Consider the following 21,383-nt stretch of genomic DNA (forward strand, 5'->3'; position numbering starts at 1 on the left):
TCAGAAATTGGTGTATGTTTAAAAAGTCAGAGTATAGCAAGTCAGAGTAATGAGATTGCTAAAAAGTAGTAATAAAGAGAAGATAGTAAAAGCACTCAGGAGAAAATACTTTGCATGCCAGAGAAAGGATACAAATAACCAACTTCTCTTACAAGCTATGCAAGCCAAGTAAAATACAGTGTTTTATGAAACAAAGACTGCTTCCACAGACTTATACTTCTGACCAAAGTAACTGCGAAAAGGAAAACAACAAAACACTTACTAACCAAAGCTGGGAGAATTAATCGCCAGCATACTTACACTGCAGTATGAGGCACTCATTCTTCAAGGAGGGAAAAGAAGAAATGGACTGCTGATTCAATACAAGTGCAAACCAGAGAAATGGGGAATATGTGCATGTGTTAAAGGACCTATTTTCTCACTTTGTTCTTCCTCAAAAAACTGATTAAAGCAAAAAAAATAATGAGGTACAGCAGACAGGAATAAAATGCTAATAATACAAAGAGAAAGGAATGGATATATTATATAGTTCTTAAGTTGTAATTAAAATACTTTTGAAGAGAGAAATGATATTAAAGACAGCCACCTAATACATACATATGTGCGTGCACGCACGTACACATACACACATATTCACCAAAACAAAAGTATGCACATTAAATAAGTTATTTTAAAAATTGATTGTCTAAGCTACCTCAAAAAGCAGAGAAAGAAACAGTTCAAAGTAAACAAAAGAGAGAGATAAATGCAGTAATTAAGAAGGTAAAAGCTGAAAGTCAATAGAAACCGATAGTTAATACAACACTCCATGTATTAAGGTGAACAGTTAAAAACTTTCAAAAATGAGAACTGAAAGTTCAGATGCTAAAACATAACAGTAATAGTATATTTACATATTCTCTCCCATGATGGAGGAAGATTTCCCTAGTCGTTTTAGGATCTAAGTATTATCTAGATATCAAAAGTTGAGAAATGGAGCAATTTACTATTTCCCATTCTCCAAGTTCACTGCTATCAGGTGTTGAAAACAAGGTCATATTTCTGTATTTTTTAAAACAAAAAACATTAACTTTCCCATGAATATCATTGTTCTTTTGAAACAATCAAGCTTAAAAGGAGTTCAGCTTAATTATCTACAATCTCTTTCAGTGTCACAATTATATATTCTCATCAAAGCTAGTCAAAATAAAATCTGCCCAATGATGAGCCTATGGAATAAGGCTTTTGTAAAAGGGGTTATGAAATCACTCTCAAGCCTGATATATTAATTCCCATAATTCCCGACATTGTTAACGACTCTTAGCAAGATGAAACTTGTGTTCTCTATTTGGGCCATACTTCTCTTTGCAAAAACATTCATTTTCAATATTTTATGTAGGATGATGTCACACAGGAGAAGTCAGGTATAAGATAGAATGAGGTCTGTCATTGGACAAGAAGGAAGGATGGACGGGAGAAAGGTTTTTAGAGAGGAGCGAAAGAGGAAGCAGTCGAGAGAGCATGGAGGCAGATGTTAAGAGTCCTCTCTGCACATTTACAGGTTGTTATGAATATTCTTAAGGGATGGATGTGTACAGGGCTTTGTATGTCTAGGTGGGCAATTATATCTTATAAATTGGATCAGAGGTTATTGTGTTCTGTGTTCTTTCATGTGGTGATTTAAGTTCAAGCGAGTATGTGGTGGCTGGAGACATTAGGCTGCCACGGAATTGGGATGTATATTTCTGGCATGGTGACAGCCTACCTTGGGAACCAGATGGGTAGAGAGATTGTTGCCAGACTCAGAGAGAAGCCATCGGCAGTGTGATATGGGTAGAGCAAAGCAGGTGAGAGGCTTTGCTGACTGAGATGAAGATATCCATCCGATGTCAAGAAAACATATCTACATATACACACAATGAAAAATATGCCTTCACATTTTTGTATAGCTTCAGAATAAACTATCCATATTAAAACATTAATTAGGTAGATAATTATTGATCTGTATCACTTATATTAAGAAAGGCAAACTAATGTTTGAGTTGCATAATCTTCTTATAAGATATTCTAGATTCTTGGGAAGCACCTTACCATGTAATGGCTTACCAGTTCGTCAGAGGTCAGGTGCATCAAGCGCTCTGCTATTGCAGCACATTGGGCAGGGTCTCTTATAAGTTCCCCTTGTTTATCACCAACCACCAGCTCAGGCCACATCAGTCCTTCATTCTTCTTAATCAAAGAAATCTCCAAGCTAAAACATTAAATGAGAAACATGCTACATTAAACACTGAACATTTAAATTAGATGTGGTATTGCATTCCAGTACCCCAGCAGTCAATATGCTCAGACAAGAAGAAATCAAGTGTTCGAGGACACTACAGGCTATACAGTGAGAAGAACATATTAAAAGGAGAGATAGGAAGGGGAGAGGAAGACTAGAAAGGAAGAAGAGAGAAGAAGTAGATATTTAGCTATCTGGTATCTAGAGAATGTTTGGTTCAACAACCATAAACTACCATAAACTAATTGGCTTAGTATATAATTTTAATCAAAGACGGGGCAAGTTAAGTTAATGTCAATGTTAATTTTTAAAATGTGGATTTTTAAAGAACTGAAAACAAATGTAGGAATTTCAAAAAAATTACTTTATGTAGTCTGTATAACTTGTGCTAAATCTAATTCTATGCATTCAAGCTGTTAAACAGAAACTTCAAATGTACTCAGTAGACCCAGCCAGAGACCTGAAGGTCAGGGAAAGGAAGAGTCAGAGCAGGCCATGGCCAGAAGAGGAAGCACTGGCCCATGTTCTTTGGATGGGAGAAGAAACTCAGGTGGTAGGCCTTCTGTGTCATTTGTGTCACTGTGTCATTGTGGAGAGAATCTTTTCCACAAGCCATTTCTGATAAATGTCCACCATACTAACTCACACCCTGCAATGCAACCCCAAGTAAACAATTCCTCAAGCAACAATTATTGCGATTATCAACTAGAACATGCAAAATTATCAACTATTCTTTTAAAAGGCAGTTATTATCACAAATTCATAACATAATTATAGCATTTAGAAATTTCTGCAACTATTTAAGAGCCTATGTAAAATACTATCAGTTATATAATAAAAGTCCTTATTATTAACAATGAAAATCATCACTACAATGAAAGATGCTCCAACTTAGTTATATACTCTAAGGAATTCACTAATGTGATGAAGATGATAATAAAAATAATATTAGCTCACATTTGCCTAATGCTTTACCACGTGGTAGGGGTTAGCTCAGACACTTCATGTTTTACCTCATTGATTGCTTAACAAAATGAAATAAAGTTCTATCTTTATGTCCATGCTCCAAGTATGTGTAACAAAATCAGAAGCTAGAAAAGCATTTCATTCAACAGCATGTTCTAGCTATCACTTTTATTTACTACTTTTTAACAGCCAATTTTAAATGCTATCCTCAAGACTTTTACATACCCATAAACATGATTAACAGGAGAGGAAATATAAAGTACTTTTAAAAGAACTTCGAAGATAATTGTTTTCCATATATTATAACAACCATAAAAAAAATCAGTACATTAGTATATGCTAAGCAAGTCTCATACTAACTGAATACATCCTAAGGCCCTAGGTTATCTTAGGAATTTATAGTGCTTTCAAGCACTGAAAGTGTAAGTCTTTTATGTAAATATTTTCTTAACTGTTCATGTCTTACTTTTATTATCTGTCTGTCTGTCTGTCTGTCTGTCTGTCTATAGTTCTGTAGAAGACCTTAAAATCATGGATGATGATGCCTCCTGAAGTTCTTTAATTATACAGGATTGTTTTAGATGTCCTGGGCTGTTTGTTTTTCTATATGAAGTTAGGTGTTGTTTTTTCACGGTCTGTAAAGAATTGTGTTAGAGTTTTAATGAAGATTGTGCTGAATCAATAGACTGCTTTTGGTAAGATGGCCATTCATATTATGGTAATTCTCCTGACCCGTGAGCACCTTTTCATCTTCTAGTGTCTTCTCTTACTATTTTTTTAAAGTATGCTTTTAGATGAGCATAAAATTTCAATTTTTCAAGATTGATCTTGGCTTTTGGAGATAGTCTCATGTAATCCAGATTCACCTCAAACTCACAAAAGCTCAGACTGACCAAACGCTCAGATTCACCAAGGCATGCACCACCACATTTGACCTCACTTGTCAATTCTGAAGGGCAGAAACATTTTAGATAAAGTTCAATTATCATGTACTTCTTTTATGATTTAATTTTTTTTGTGTGTTGCAAATGCAGACAACAAAAAGAGCCATAAATAATCAATTTAAGTAAAGTTTGTCTCAAAATTCTGAAAGAGATATTAATTAAATAGAAAGATTTATCTTTCTATACATACAAAATAACATAGATAATTAGTCATTGTAGCAAAATATTGGAAATATACTAACTGTTCAATAACAGAAGCCTAACTGTTTTAAATGACTTTACCAAGTCAGAATAAAGTGTTGAAAATAATCAGGTATGGAAAAATATCTAAAATTCACTGTTACAAATGCAAAAAACAAGATTTATAGTCATGTATAGTATATAGCAGAAAGTTTTTCCTTGAAAACAAAACAGAGTATTTAGCAGAATAAACATGAGATGTCTCTGGAAGGAAGCTAGTAACAGCAGCTAGAGGGGAGGCACACCTGAGACTGCTGTGACTGCTGGAGGGCATTTTCTTATGCCACAACCTTTATAAACCTTAAATACATTTAGACAATGGGATTGTATTATATTGTAAGCAAATTAAACTTAAAATTTATTTCTACTACAATCGTTTAAGAATACAAGTTAAAATAAGCAAATAGTTTCACCTTTTATTACCTCATATCTACAGCTGATAATGAAAAACAGGCAAGCATAGCAACATCTTTAATCTTAACTACAATTGTATTTTAATATAGTTCAGCCTCTTTATCTGAGAAATCATCAATATAGATGGAACTACTATATTCATCTTCAGGGTACCTACTTGGAGAGAGGTAAAAAGGAAAACATGAAGTCGTAAGAAATAAAATTTCAAAAGTAAACTATAAAAATACCCATCATTCTCTTTAATCGTCCATGTGCTGCCTTCGTGATCAATAGATGAATAGAGTTTTCCTTCCACAACCTGGATATCCTTCAGCTTAATGTTGATGTTATCAGGCAAAAACTGTATTTGAATATCGTCCTTAGTACTGCCTTCTGGAAGCCTTACTGTTACTGTCAAATCATCCTCAGTTTGCTGCCAGTAATACAGAGGTTCTACTGGGAAGAGGAAAAGGCATTATGTAATAATAAAACTTAGACATGACAGAATATTATATCCTAGACCTCTAAGAGAACACCTATCTAAATCAATATTGTCTAGAGATAATCTCTCTCACACAATATGCAAATTATAAGACACTGACTTCAAAGAATTTGACACAAAGAATTGTAACAAATACACATATTTTCCTCTTTCATGTTCACACAATGCATTGAGAGACTGGCACTCATGAATACTGACAGCCATCTCTTCCTTTGCTACTTCACTTTCTGCCTCTCTGCCCCTCCACTTCATCTTCCTTATTTAACATACACACACACACACACACACACACACACCACTGTCTCTCTGAAATGTTTATTCAATGTAACCACATAAAGGTTAACTTCTGATAGACAATGAGGATGAGAGAAACCTATAAAATTAATGTGTTTTAATGAAAACAAATTAAGGAAAATCCAGAATTTCTTAATCCCCTCATCATAGGAAGTACATTAACATTTATATTTTTCCTTGTTTTATTATGGTGAAGGTTAAACTTGGGGTTTTGCATATGCTAGGCAAGCCCCCCTCCCCACCATGAGCCTGTCTCAGACCATTTTGACTATGGGTATCTAAGGTATGACATTTTCTTATTCACTCAACATCCAGAAATGCAGTAATTCAAGGAACTGTCAGTTTAGTATGAAGGTAAGAATACGCATATTAGATCTTATTTTATAAGAATATCATTACAATGACTTGCTCAGGGCTAATATAACCATTATTTAATACGTATTAAACAGGGAATCATGTTTAAGCCAACTGCAATTTCTAAAACACCAGACAATTACAAAATTAGGAAGGTAAACCAGGCCACATGATTCAGACAGTATCCTCCAGAGAACATGTGCAGGTCGGGGTATGAAAGGAAACTAAGAGAAAGCAGCTATTTTTCCCTTCTGGAACCCATAACGTATCTTGGAGGGAGGACAAAGCAGACAGACGTATATATGTACATATGCACACATGAGCTCCCCCAACAGTTAAATTACCTTTGATTTTCTCTGGCCTGTCTTCATCCATACTTTCTTCAAGATCCTGATCTACTGAAACAACCTTGAAGGACTTGTAAGATGCAATCATTAGACCATTTCCATTAGGTTCAATCGCAGCATAATGTGGCACTGACTTTCCACGGAGAACATGATGCTTTGTAATTTCATACTTTTTACTATCTGTAGGGAAATAAATGTGAAAAGCAACATTTAAAGTATCTTTTGCTAAGAATAAGAAATTGACAACTTAGGCACCCAGGCAGCTCAGTGCTCTTGCCACCAAGCCTGATGACAAGTTCCAAACTGAAGACCAACACAGTAGAAAACCAACACCCATAGTTGTCCTCTGGTGTGCATACACGCACGCACGCGCGCACACACACACACACACACACACACACACCCGTGAGAACTTCATTGTCTTCAAACAAACCCCTACTTTAAAATACTGGTTTTAATGAAATTTGCTCTAATATGTACTGTCCAGTGCAGTAGTCACTAGCTTTAACTCAGCTACTTCGACACATTTCAGATGCTCAACAACCACATGTACCTAGTGGCTAATCCCAGTGGATGACACACACATACAACATGTCCAACCGGCATAAGTTTCCACTGGAGAATTAGGTCTAGACCTTCCTTCCAAGTGACTACTTTGTCAGCAGGTTGGTGACACTATTTGAGAATGATGAGAAGTACAGAATGAATTAGCTTTCTCTTGCTGGAGCAACTGGTAAATAGGGTTTCTTAAAATGAAATATTTTTATAGTAGTTGGTTTTATATACCAAATTAGAACTACATGAATATTACAATCAGTAATAAAATAATAAACACATACAACCTTTACTATAAATATCAATTTAACTCTATTTTAAGGTTTTAGTAAATTTATTTTCTTATGAAGATAGATTGTTTTCCACATACTTGCAACACTTCTGATAAAAGAACCCCACAGCAGTTGGCTGGGATCCTGATCACTGCACCCCTCAACCCTCATCAGAGAAGCTCCTTCTTGTTGTAGATTGGATGGTGTGCAGATGTTGAGAGGTCTTGGAGAACTCGGCCCTAAATGGGATGTGTCTATCAAACTCTTCCTCTCGGCTCAGGGATCGAGGTCGAAGAGGAGGTGGGAAGATTAAGCAGAGCAGAGATAGAGGAGGCCTGAGGAAGCAGTTTCTAGAGACCTAACAGGGCTAATGCACCCATGAACTCAGACTGACAGCACACACACGACCTATACAGGTTTGTGCCAGGAAAAATTCTAGCACAGGCAAGTGGAAGTAAAGTGTATGCCTAGTCCCACTTCTAACTAAGAGGAAATCTACAGTTGATGCCGGTTGGTTGTTTCCAGTGCAGTGTCACTAGATATTCCAAACATACTCCGGGGCAGACCTCTCACTTAGGAGTAGGTGACCAGTACTCTGTCCCCAGAATACACATTTAAAAAGCCAAGTATGTTTTTACATGTGTATAGGAGGGGGATTGTTTTGTTTTTGTTTATTATGGTTAGTGTTTTAGTCTTTTTGTTATCTTTTGTTTATTTTGGAGTTTTTTGGATTATTTGAGAGTGAAGGAACATGAAATTATTTTAAAAGAACACATTTCTATTAGTAATTGGGGAAAACATGATACTAAAAAGAGCAATTGCTGACTTCCACAAATAAGAATCCTAGGAGAAAAAAGAAATGGAAATCTGAGAGCGCTTGTTCAACTGAGGAGAGGGATGGCAAGGAGGGGTTGTGACGGCAGAGCTGCTGCAGATGTCTACACTGCTGCGGATGTCTACACTGCTGCGGATGTCTACAGGTACCTGGTACGTTCCATGGAGTGATCTGCAGCTACAGAGGCACATTGTTGAGGACAGGAAGAAGGACGGTGCACTATGACTTCTCCTCTAAAGAATCACATTCCTTAAAAATACTTCTACTGTTTCCTTAAGTACCTGTCTTCAAACTACAACCCAGGACCCGAAGCTGAGTCTCTACCTGTATTATACAGCTAAGAGTCACCATGACTTTGTATTTTAAACAGTAGAGAAACAAGTCAAACGATAGTTAAATAGCTGTAGTAACTCTTAGTTCTTAAGCTTCAGTGTCCCTAAGTACTTTAGAACCTAGCTTACCCATCCGTTCATAAACTGTCTGTTGCTGTTTTTATGCCATAACAGCACAGCCAATAGCTGTGACCTAGGCTGTGTGGTTACAGAAAAACAGTCCCACCCAGAAAAACGAATGCATTCAGCTTAAACATAGCAATTTACATGTCTACATAAACATTTCTTATGGTGATCATTCCTTCTAGGATACAAGCATCAAAGCCTGTATCTGAGATGTAAATTAGCAGCAGGAAAAGAATGTCTTTTTGGTTTGGTTTGGTGTTTCACAGTGATGAAGAATTTCAGTTAAATTAATGTACTGCTAAGTGAACAAGGACGAGCAGTGGGACAATGCTAAAACGGAAAACACAAAACAAACAAAGACAAGAAGCAAACTCCCTTAGCTCCCAATCAGAGAAACAGAGAGAGCGCTGGAGAGAAAGAACACTAGATACATCCCGCACACTAAGCTGTGTCTTCCAAGGAGCAGGAGGCCCCCACTAAGGAGTTTCAGTAGGACACAAGAAGCTACTTTTTAATGACATGGTGGAACTCTGACAGGTTCAAACTGAACAAGTTTTAAGACTTTTTTACACACATAAATAAGAAAAGTTTTATAGAAGATAGACACAAAAGACAAGGTTGAACAAAATAAAGGAACCACTGCATCTTCAGTTCTTATATTCAAATTACATTAAAAATTACAAGTTCTGTTAAGTAGCTATTTCTTCCATATTGAAACGGGTTCTTAGTTAGAAAGAGAGGTTCATCTGACTTGGGAATGAAACAAGGTATAGGATCTTTCTGAATGTTACAAACTTCACAGGTTATAGACAATATAACAGAGAGTGGACTCTCCTGGGAGTGCTGAGGGCTGGGCAAAGCTCCAGGAAGAAAGTTCTGTGACTTTGTTATCAGTGCAGGATGGGCTTCTTAGTGCTGAACCACCCAGGGTCCTGCAAGTAACAATCCTTGATGTTCTTGTACACAGCCCGAATAAAGTCAGTGCCTCACTAAGCTATGCATGGCTCTCACTCTGGTCTGTTGTCCATGCTATGTCTAGTCTGACAAAGTTTATACGTGTCTCACAGAAAGAAAATTACACAACTCCTACTTATCTATATTCATGTTCATATATATGAATTTTTAGGTATAAACTTTTAGCTATTGTAAAATGATATATCGTATGGTCTCCAAAGTTTATGTCATGTTTTCTTTTAAATGAAATGCAGAGTTAGTCATAGAGCACATTATAGCCCTTAAGTAGTATAACTTATTACATTGCTCGAGAAGCAAGCAGTAAACACAGCATTTGGAGCCCAGCAGTGAAGGTAAGCTAGAGGTTCAGAATGTTGTTTACCTTCTTTCTTCTTACTGACAATGACCCACTCCAAAGATACATAGAAACCACTTCCTTTCATGTCCAATTCCTCCTTCTCTATTCGAAGAAGCAGGATAGCCACTGAATGTTCTTCAGCTTTCAGCAATGAGATACTGTGAATTATAATAAAAGGATTCCCAAGCTCTTCATTAAACATAATCTATAGGGAAAAAAATCACGTATTTTAAATGCATGGTTTATAAAACAGAAATACAATCAGCACTCTTAATAAAACAAACAAACAAACAATACAAAGAAATAGGATATTTGAACAGAAAGAACAGGAGAACTGAAGCGACTCCCTAGAATTACAAAGGAAAGGGGGGCACTTAACAAAGCACACTTAAAAAGGTGGTAAATGGCTCCTCCTCTAATTTCTATACGCCTGGACGCCTCACAAGGCTTACAAAGAACAATGTAAACCAACACACCTCCCATTTTTCAGGACTGTGTCCTCGGTCACCTGTTCCAATGACATACAGTCTTCCAGTTCCGTCTGACAAGGTAACCCAGGAAGGGGATGTGAAATGGAGAGATGCACAAAGACGATTGTCACATGCTGTCACATCTGTAGGAAGGCGGAACACCTCTCGGGGTTTTCCTAAGGCAGTGTCCTAGAAAGAAACCAAGGATCATAAATAAATCCCTTCCTAGTCCTGATACAAACACAAAATAAATACCTACAGTACAGCCAACTCTTTTGTATTCAAAAACTGGGCCTATTTCCCTTCCTTTGAGTATAAACTGTACTGATTCTCTTCTAACAAAGAAAGTGCATTAAATGGGACAGGTGACATGCAACACAAAGTCCTTTACGTCACCATTTTTGCTTTCTTAGGTTACATGCTGTAATGACGTTCACACTACGGTGATGATTAGACAGGAATGTTACACAGAGACCTGCATGGCAAAGAACTGCGGGCTTCCAACAATAACAGCATTCTAATGAGCCACATTGAAACAGCATTCTTTACCTGAGGCCAAGTTTCCCATGAGAAACCATCAGGGAGACTGCTCCTTACACCCTTGGTGATCCCAGTAAATTATAAAAAGACTCCTAATAGTGCTTAATATGAGAAAGGGAATAAGATTAGAACACGACAAGGGGCTGAGAGAATCGGGGTAAAGGCAAATTTTGCCCTTTTGATTCAAATATGTCGCTATTTTTGTTCTGCACTAAGTAATTTGTATAACATTTATAAATTAAAAATACTAATAAGAATAAGTAAAATAAAATTGCACCAAGTAAATGTTTCAAAGCAAAGGTATTTGTCCTTTTACTGCATGGCCCTCCAGACTTCCTCTAGTGAACCACCATTAAAAAGGAAGGCTAAACTAGGCAATCACTGTTAAACCATATAAAAGTAAGTGGTTTGGGCTGTTTTCATTTAAATAAATGGATAAACATGACTGAAGTTAATAGAAGTATAATTATCACATAAATCTGTGCAATATCTAATAAAATAATTAAGATACTCGAGTACATAAACCTGAAGCCAAAATTAACTAACTTAAGCCACACTGTGTCTCCCTCACTTGGATTAAAAGATAAAATGAAAACAAAAACACTGCTGCTTTAGAATTTCGTCCAGTTTTAAAATAGCCGCACTTTTCAACAATGACATTTCCAGTTCCAGGTTCCACTCACTTTCCCTTTCCTCACAGAAAGTAAGGCAGCCATGTTCAAGGATGTTAGAAAATTGCTGTGAGGCAATAATTCGCTGTTGATTTGCAGCACTGAAACTGTGTTGGCAAATTTAATAGTCAACAAGGGACTACATTTTTAATTTCCACTCTCTCATACAGACATCGCCAAACCTATGAAGCTGCAATCGTTAACCCCAGTTTAAGAAGACAGGTTCAAGTGGATAAATCTGAATGAAACTCCACTGGTATGGGGCCAAGATTCCAAGCCCACTTAATGCTGTGCATGGTTAATACTGTTTCTCTTTATCATATCGTCTAGAAAAGAACCATTTTCTCCATTTTTCAAAACAAGTAGTATTTCAGATCTTAATGCAATTTCCTAATATCACATCCTAAACATTCCCTTTGATTGCATTTACTACATTCAGTTTTATTAGACAAACATATCATGATTTCAACTAAGAACCGCTATACCAATAAGATGTAATACACGTCATAATGTTGATATATTACAGATTGATGACATTATAAATAGTCAATAAGCATTAAGTAGCATATATCTATTAAATTAGATTTGGGGGTTCTTATAATTACAGCTAAAAACAGAAAAGCTTTGAATGAATAAAGTATTTGTTGTTTTCATACATACACATTTATTCTTGAGTTTATAGAAAAACTCGAGAATAAAAACATACTCAAGGAAAACCTGTGCAGGATGCCACCAATCAGTATTGTTAGAATTTTATCCCTTAAAAGGAAGCAAAGAAAAAAAAGGCATCTCTACTGTTAAAAATTACCTTTATTTCTGAATCTTTTTCTGTTTCTATTAGTATAAAGCTTTAAGAACACACGTTCATAATCAATTTAGCTTGTTCGATGTCTAAGTAAATCGAACCTTTTAATACTGTATTAAACATTTCTATTTTCAGATTTTTATTTTCAGATTTTACCCCTCTCTTCTTCTTCTTCTTTCACCTTAAATAACTAAGTCCCCATTACCTAATGAACTGTTAGAAATAAGCTGAACTTCAGACCAAGAGACAGCCTGCTAGCATCTATCTGGATTAAAAGGTAGTTATAACTTTTTTTTAAGGCATGCCCACATGAAATCCCAGGGTTATGAGACTGTTTAGATGGTTTCTGATTCAAATTTAACTTTGGTACCTGCTATCTGTCTAAAAACTTGTCCACTTCATTCAGATTTTCCAGTTTTCTTGAGTATATGCTTTTGTAGTATGATCTGAGAATTTTTTGCTATTTCTACAGTTTCTGTTGTTATATCTTCAGTTTCATTTCTGATTTTGTTAATTTGGATACTGTCTTTGTGCCCTCTGGTTAGTCTGGCTAAGGGTTTATCTACCTTGTTGATTTTCTCAACTAGCCAGCTCCTGGTTTTGTTGATTCTTTGTATAGTCTTTTTTGTTTCTATTTGGTTGATTTCAGTCCTGAATTTGATTATTTCCCGCCCTCTGCACCTCTTGGATGAATTTGCTTCTTTTTCTTCTAGAGCTTTCAGGTGGGCTGTCACTAAAAGTCTCCCAACCAAAAAAAAGTCCAGGACCAGATGAGTTTAGTGCAGAATTCTATCAGACCTTCAAAGAAGACCTAATACAAATACTCTTCAAACTATTACAGAAGGACACTTCCCAATTCGTTCTATGAAGTCACAGTTACGCTTATACCTAAACTACAGAGACCCAACAAAGAAAGAGAACTTCAGACCACTTTCCATTATGAATATCAATGTAAAAATAATCAAGAAAATTCTCGCAAACCAAATCCAAGAACACATCAAAACAATCAACAATCATGATCAAGTAAGCTTCATCCTGGGATGAAGAGATGGTTCAATATACGAAAATCCATTAACATAATCCACTATATAAACAAACTCAAATAAAAAGACCATATGATCATCTCATTAGATGCTGAGAAAGCATTTGACAGAATTCAACACCCCTTCAAGTTAAAGTCTTGGAAAGATCAGGAATTCAAGGCCCATACCTAACCATAGTAAAAGTAATATACAGCAAGCCAGTAACCAATATCAAACTAAATGAGGAGAAACTTGAAGCAATCACAATAAAATCAGGAACAAGACAAGGCTGTCCACTCTCTCCCTATCTATTCAATATAGTACTCGAAGTCCTGGCCAGAGCAATTAGACAACAAAAGGAGGTCAAAGGGATATGAATTGGAAAAGAACAAGTCAAAATATCACTATATGCAGATGATATGAGAGTATATTTAAGTGACCCCAAAAATTCCACCAGAGAATGCCTACAGCTGATAAACAACTTCAGCAAAGTGGCTGGATATAAAATTAACTTAATCAAATCAGTAGCCTTCGTCTACTCAATGGATGAATAGGCTGAAAAAGAAATTAGGGAAATGACACCATTCACAATACTCACAAATAACACAAAATACCCCAGTGTGACTCTAACCAAGCAAGTGAAAGATCTGTATGACAAGAACTTCAAGTCTCTGAAGAAAGAAATTGAAGCAAACCTCAGAAGATGGAAAGATCTCCTATGCTCATGGATTGGCAGAATTAGTATTGTAAAACTGGCCATCTTGCTGAAAGCAATCTACATATCCAATGCAATCCCCATCAAAATTCCAATACAATTCTTCATAGAGTTAGAAAGATCAATTTACAAATTCATTTGGAATACCAAAAAAAAAATTCAGGATAGTGAAAACTATTCTCAACAATAAAAGAACTTCTGGGGGAATCGCCATCCCTGATCTCAAGCTGTATTACAGAGCAACAGTGATAAAAACTGTATGGTATTGGTACAGAGACAGGCAGGTAGATCAGTGGAACAGAATTGAAGACCCAGAAATGAACCCACACACCTATGGTCACTTGATCTTTGACAAAGGAGCTAAAACCATCTAATGGAAAAAAAAGGCATTTTCAACAAATGGTACTGGTTCAACTGGAGATCAGCATGTAGAAGAATGCAAAGTGACACATTCTTTTCTCCTTTACAAAGCTTAAGTCCAAGTGGATCAAGGACTTCCACATCAAACCAGATACACTCAAACTAATAGAAGAAACAGTGGGGAAGAATCTCGAACACATGGGGCACTGGAGAAAATTTCCTGAACAAAACACCAATGGCTTATGCTCTAAATTCAAGAATTGACAAATGGGACCTCATGAAATTATAAAGTTTCTGTAAGGCAAAGGACAGTGTCATTAGGACCAACAAATTGGGAAAAGATTTTTACCAATCCTACATCCAATAAAGGGATAATATCCAAAATATACAAAGAACTCAAGAAACTGGACTCTAGGGAACCAAGTAACCCTGTTAAAAAATGGGTTACAGAGCTAAACATGATTCTCAACTGAGGAATGATCAAGCACCCAGAGAAATGTTCAATATCCTAAGTCATCAGGGAAATGCAAATCAAAACAACCCTGAGATTCCACCTCACACCAATCAGAGTGTCTAAGATAAAAAACTCAGGTTGCGAGAATGCTGGCGAGGATGTGGAAAAAGAGGAACACTCCTCCATTCTTGGTGGCACTGCAAGCTGGTACAACCAATCTAGACATCATTCTGGAGGGTCCTTAGAAAACTGGACATAGCACTAGGTGAGGCCCCACTAGGTAGGCCTAGGTATACCACTCCTAGGCATATACCCAAAGATGCTCCAACATATAACAAAGACACATGCTCCACTATGGTCATAGCAGCCTTATTTATAATAGCCAGAAGCTGGAAGGAACCCAGATGTCCTTCAATAGAGGAATGGATACAGAAAATGTGGTACATTTACACAATGGACTACTACTCAGCTATTAAAAACAATGATTTCATGAAATTCTTAGGCAAATAGATGGAACTAGAAAACATCATCCTGAGTAAGGTAACCCAATGACAAAAGAAAACACATGGTATGCACTCACTAATAAGTGGATATTAGCCTAAAAGCTTGGAATACTCAAGATACAATTTACAGACCACATGAAGCTCAAGAAAAAGGAAGACCAAAGTGTGGTTGTTTCAGTCCTTCTTAGAAGAGGGAACAAAATACTCACAGGAGGAAATATGGAGACAAAGTGTAGAGCAGAGACTGAAGGAAAGGACATCCAGAGAGTGCCCCACCTGGAGATCTATCCCATATACAGTCACCAAAACCAGACACTATTGTGGATGCCAAGAAGTGCAGGCTGACAAGAGCCTGAGTCTCCTGAGAGAGTCCTCCAGAGTCTGACAAATACAGTGGTGGATGCTAGCAGACAACCATTGGTCTGAGAACCGGTCCCCAATGGAAGAGTTAGAGAAAAGACTGTAGGAGCTGAAGGGATTTGCAACCCATAGAAAAAACAACATCAACTAAAGAGATCCCCCAGAGGTACCAGGGACTAAACCACCAACCAAAGAGGACATATGGACAGACCTATGGCTCTACCTGCATATGTACCAGAGGATGGCTTTGTTGGGCATCAGTGGGAGCAGAGGCCCTTGGTCCTATGAAGGCTTGATATTACAAATTTTAAGGATACTACATAGAATAGTGTTCTTGTTATTGGAGAAAACAAGATAGCTTTTCAAGTAAATTGGAGTTTGTTATGATAGAAATATTCTAAATACTGAGAAACAACAAACTTTCTTAAATTGATCAGTAGCAGCAAATACAATGGTTCTCCTATCCACCCGCTCACCCCACCCCATGGCATTTTCCAAGCCCTAAGCACATTTTCTCAGAGTTTAAATATTGCAAGCCCACTGTTAAACCTGCTTGTAGTGGATACCTAGGTAGAGCAGCGCTCAACTGCTGCCATCTGCTGGCTCCTCAGTTACAGGAAGGCAGTGTGTGAACCTAAAACTGCAGAGCTCCTCAGCCTGCCACGTTGCCCATTCTGCCATTTTGCAGACTGAACAGGGCACTGATTTTATAGCAGCCATAGGAAAAAAGTTGGTTCTAATTAGTGGTCCGCAATCTTCACATGCTCTCAAACGGCAGTAAGGAGAAATAGCTGATTTATGCTGTTGCTGATGAGAAAAATCTTACAGTATTCCGCTCCCCAGCTCTAGGCTTCTCAAGATTTAGTCATCACTAGGGCCCCAGGAAAACCACCTAGAGTGCTGGATAAAATGTTAAATTTCCAGGCCACCGTCAGCCATACCATACCGATCCAGAGTCTTTGGGAAAGGAATCCTAAAATTAGTTTTTAATGTTGATAATTACTCTGTGATTATGAGATGAAATGGAGTTTGAAAAAAATCAAAGAAGCAGAATTGTGGTGAAAAAAAGAAAAGCCCCAAACCTGCCTCTTTATAATATAATGTATATTGTTATAATAACAGTATCATTCTCAAACTTGATCGAGTGAACAGAGGAAAATTACAGATAAGAGGCAATGAATAACTAAAAAAAAGTAGAACCACTTTCTCTAACTTGCCCATAGAGAGTGAAAGAATAAAAAATGCAGCTAAGAAGTCAGAAGTTTAAAAAAGCCCCAAATACCTCAAATTCCAGACCCTGCCCTCTACCTTTAGGTAAAAGGTCACATTTCTTGAGCCTGCTCTCCCAGGAACTAGATAAAAGGACTTAAGATAAGGCCCTTAGAGAACAATCTTGAGAAGCAGGAAGCTTCTCCCAGGAACTAGTGGACCATAAAGTAAACAATCTTGAGAAACAGGAAGCTCCTCCTTGTGATTTTTCACTGGTATTCTCGACATTTTCCAATGATGCCCTCCCTACCCGCTGAGGTTGAGGTTTCTTCCTTTAAATTCCCCTTGTCTTAGTTACTGGAGGTCGAACTCCACTGCCCCTATGTGGGATATGAGTCTCGACCCCAGTGCACTGGTTCCTATCAATAAACCTCATGTTTATTACAGCAAGGACAGTCTCACGTGAGTTCTTGGGGGGTCGCATCATCCCGAGACTTGAGTGAGGGTCTCCCTGCTCCGGGGGTCTTTCAAGAGGATAAACTAGGTCAGAATAATAAATTTTTAAAGTATTGGTATTTGTCCCAATTACATGTCAAATAATTTGTATAACTATAGTAACTTATTTTCTGTGAAAGTTTTCCAACAGAGGAAAATACACCAGTACACAATGTTTGCATGGATTCCTGGTACAATTAAGTTTTTACTTTAGATTTCTAATCAAATATTTGTGATTCAAGTTAGACATGGACTCCAATCCCTGGTCATCAGCAATGACAACCATGCTGTGGCCCTGTCTGTGGACGTCTCCTAGCTGGACACAGTGTCCATAGGGAGCCATCATGCCTGAACCTTGTCCTATGTGCTTGTATGCTGCCACAACACCCATCACCTCCCAAACAGGCAAGGTTTTTCCTCTCTTTCCTTTGTTTAGAGAGTTTTACATATGGCTCGGTTTGCCCTGATGTGTGATTTTTCTGCTTCCACCTTTTAGGTGACATGAAAACAGGTTGTACATCAACCAGCTCCTGCATGACTAATTCTCATTCATCCTTCAAATCTCTGCTGAGGTGACATCTCCACATAGCTGCAAACTCAGGGAGCCCTGACCACTCTGTCCCATCCATCTGTCCTTCCTCCTCTGCTGCTCTGCCTCTTACTGCTGTCCTTCCCCACCACCAATGCTATCACTGTGTTTCTGTCTACCAGCCATGTGGAATCATTCAGTCAATGTTTGAAGAAAGGTATTTCTTTACTCAGGAAATGAATTCATCTCAAAAACTAAAGGTTGCTAGGAAAATGTATATGTGTGACCTTTTTTTTCATTACTGAGTGGTAAAAATTAGTAAAACAGAAAAAAGGCTATCAATAAGCCTTTTAGAAAGTGCTAATCAAACTTTCCCCTTCAAGGAGAACCACTAGATTTTATTGAAAATATTCCCTGCAGAGCAATCTGCTTCTACTAAGAAATTTTTTGAGAGAAAAGGCAACAAAGAAATGTGATTTTTTTTTACTGATGAATAACAGTAGAAGGTTTTTAAGCATATACACATGTTAAAAGTAGGCCAAATTGATCCTCAGCACATAATACAAGAAGAACCTTAGAGACACTACTCAGAAGACAAAGACCAAAAGAGGCAGTCTGATTTAAGTAGTCTGAATCTTTTTACAGAAAGAGAACGGGTGTAAGAGAGACAAAGTGACCGCAATGCCTCCACTAACCACCATGCTTCTTCCCTTGTTTGTTAAAGAGGCTCCGCTCTCTCACCTTCCTCACCAAAGTAGTCAGCAGCCATAGATTCTAAAGGCCACAACATAAAAACTTTAAGAAATTATTAGACAAGAGTTAAAAATGCATATTCAGTGTAAATGATTATTTCAGAAAGACAATCTCATCTGTGGATCCCACAGGCCATACTTTTATCTGGTAAGTGTCCTCGCCAGCAGACACAAAGGCTGAATTAAGGGAAGGACTATCATCGTAGCTCATGGCTATCCTGTATGCCTGATGTGGGCAGAAACTTCTACCATCACCACCAACAAAAAGACAAACATCACATGGAATAGATGAAAACAGAGATGCACCTGGAGCACGGTGAGGAAAGCAAACATTGGCACAGAGTAGGAGACAGGATCCTATCTACTATTGGTGTCATCGTGGTCACCATGGAAACCAGAGTTAGGCTTCTCAAAACACCAGCCATAGGACTACTGTGAGCCAGCTACACCACTTTGGATATATACGCCAAAACCAGAGGTACTTGCAAAGCCATTGTTAACACTGTCACATTAGCAGGGAAATGGAAGCAAGCTACATGTCCACCAGGTGAATGGATAAGAAAATGTTCAACACATATACAATGCTACTTATGAAATTATGGAGGGAAATGGAATATACTGTATCACAAGATAACTCAGGTGCAGATAAACATATCCCAGACTCCAAGTGTTTCCGGCTGGGAGTACATATGGGTAAAGGTAGGAAACTAGAAAGAGACCCATGTGAATAGAGAAGGCTTTAAGGGAGTGGAGAGTAGGGAAGATGATCCAAGGAAGCAGATGGGGAAATCCCAATAGTGAAAGGCACAGCAGGCAAAGGGGGACAGAGAAGAGTAAAGCAGGAAGGAGAAGCAATCAAAACAAGATACAGACGGAAATTCATTACTCTTCTAAGTTAATTTAAAACTAAAAGTAAATCACTAATATAAGAGCTAGTCGCATATGTAGTAATGTGGTGAAGATAGTGTTTCACAGTAATGTATTAAAGACTCATGGTCTAGTCCAGAGGTTAACTCACTTTCTGTGTTTATACATAAAGTTTTACTGGAAGACACTCATACTTGTATTTTTACCCAGTTACTGCAATTTTCCCAAGGAAAGCAAAAAGTAAATAGCTGTAACAAATGCCTATCAAGATTAGAATATCGAGCTCTGAACACAAAGTTTGCCACCTCTGGTAAAGGAGTTTATAGCCCATTCCAATCTGAGCACTGATGGTATGATGGTATGCTCTGGCAGCAGGGGAGAGATCGAGGGCATCTTAGATGAACTGGTGATCTACTGAGACTTATGTGGAGATCTGGAAGCAACTTGATGACGATTAAGAGCATGGGCCACGTGGATGTGACCAGATGAAAAAAAATCTTCCAGGTAATGAACTGGCTTTCAGGACTGCACCAGTTTAGTACTGCTGGCTTTCACGCACAAAGACAAGATGGGGGGGGGTACTATTCCATGACTACAGCTGCATTTTAAAGAACACGTATGAATGCTCACCTTGCTTTAAATAAATAAGAAAATTTGCACAAGAAATGAGTATTGGTGAGGACAGAGCAAAAATGTGGTAAGAAGACATTGCTAAGTTCCTTTGCAGTTTTTTTTAAATCATATAAGCACTTTGTCTGCTCTAAAATTACATACCAAACACCATGCCTTACCATGAAGTAACTGCTAAATAGATTTAAATGAGACAGCCAATTAAACAGACAATACTGTAGGGGCACTACAAAGGAGGACACAAAGAGCAGAGAACAGTCACAGAGTATCTATGACTTGGTGGTGGCTCAGTAAATTAACATAAGGCATTTACTTGAAGATTTATGATACAAATAGATCAAAATATGAGAGAAGCAAATAGTGATCGATTGATTGTATGTTTCTATGACAGAAGTAAAATCATCCATGGAGGTATGCACCATGATCTCTACACTAACCAATATAAATCATAATGCTGCCATGTTTGGACATAAAACAGGAAATTCCAAATAAATTTTTAGGGAAAAGTAGGGACTGAGCAACTGTGCTGTTGGTTCAGATACTTAGTACCTATGTGAAATCCGGGCACAGAGGTGTCTCCAATACCAGCACTGGGAAACAGACAGATGGGGGCTCCCTGGCCATTCTGTCTAGCCTAAACATCGGGCTTCAGGTTCCCTGACAGACGCTGTGTCAGTAAGGTAGGGAAATGATGGAAGAGCACCACTTTCCTCTTCTGAGTCAGTGCCTCACGATGAGGCCCTGGCTGTTCTGAAACTCACTATGTAGACTAGGCTGGCCTTGAACCCACAGAGATCACCTGTATCCACGCTCCAAGTTCTGAGATTCAAGGTGTGAGGCACCAAAGCTGGTGAGGAGCAGCATTCTGACATCAACCTATGGTGCAGAGGAGCACGCACTCATGCTCTGTACACCCACATGCACTTTTTTTTTTTTTAAAAAATAGGTAACTGACAAGCACTGACTAAGCTTCTTGGGTTTGCTTTCCTCCTAGAGGTAAAAAAGAGAAACACACTAAAGAACAAAGAATCAGAGTACAAATTGGAAGGCCAACATAAAACTCGAGATAATTAAATATGAATGTACTGAGCCATCTAATTGGAAGATTGTCATACTGGGTAAAAAGACTCAAGAACTAGCTTTTTTTTTTTTTAAAAAAATATTCACTTTTTCCCCTTTTATTGAAAAAAGTGTCTGTTTTCTCACATAGTATACTTGGTTATCGTTTCTCCTTCCTCTTCTCCTATTTCCTCCTTCCTCCCTTCCCAT

At 37.7% G+C, this 21,383-nt stretch overlaps 2 protein-coding genes across 3 annotated transcripts in view; one reads left to right on the plus strand and one right to left on the minus strand.

The window, feature by feature from the left end:
* Emc2 (ER membrane protein complex subunit 2) overlaps window positions 1-21,383 on the plus strand; it is an 894,248-nt gene that overhangs the window by 785,930 nt on the left and 86,935 nt on the right. The window lies entirely within an intron of this gene.
* The window catches only part of Nudcd1 (NudC domain containing 1), a 45,104-nt gene that overhangs the window by 11,632 nt on the left and 12,089 nt on the right, over window positions 1-21,383 (minus strand). The window contains exons 3-7 of one of the 2 annotated variants that reach the window (XM_032914970.1): window positions 10,209-10,391; window positions 9,757-9,937; window positions 6,298-6,480; window positions 5,052-5,256; window positions 2,086-2,230 (exon numbers count right to left, since the gene is read on the minus strand). In XM_032914970.1, the coding sequence (XP_032770861.1) occupies window positions 2,086-2,230; window positions 5,052-5,256; window positions 6,298-6,480; window positions 9,757-9,937; window positions 10,209-10,391 (897 nt within the window). Of the gene's footprint in view, window positions 1-2,085; window positions 2,231-5,051; window positions 5,260-6,297; window positions 6,481-9,756; window positions 9,938-10,208; window positions 10,392-21,383 lie in introns of both variants that reach the window. The other variant, XM_032914964.1, reaches the window with a different exon arrangement.

The sequence above is a fragment of the Rattus rattus genome, chromosome 1, assembly GCF_011064425.1.
Source record: "Rattus rattus isolate New Zealand chromosome 1, Rrattus_CSIRO_v1, whole genome shotgun sequence".
NCBI classification, from domain to species: Eukaryota; Metazoa; Chordata; class Mammalia; order Rodentia; family Muridae; genus Rattus; species Rattus rattus.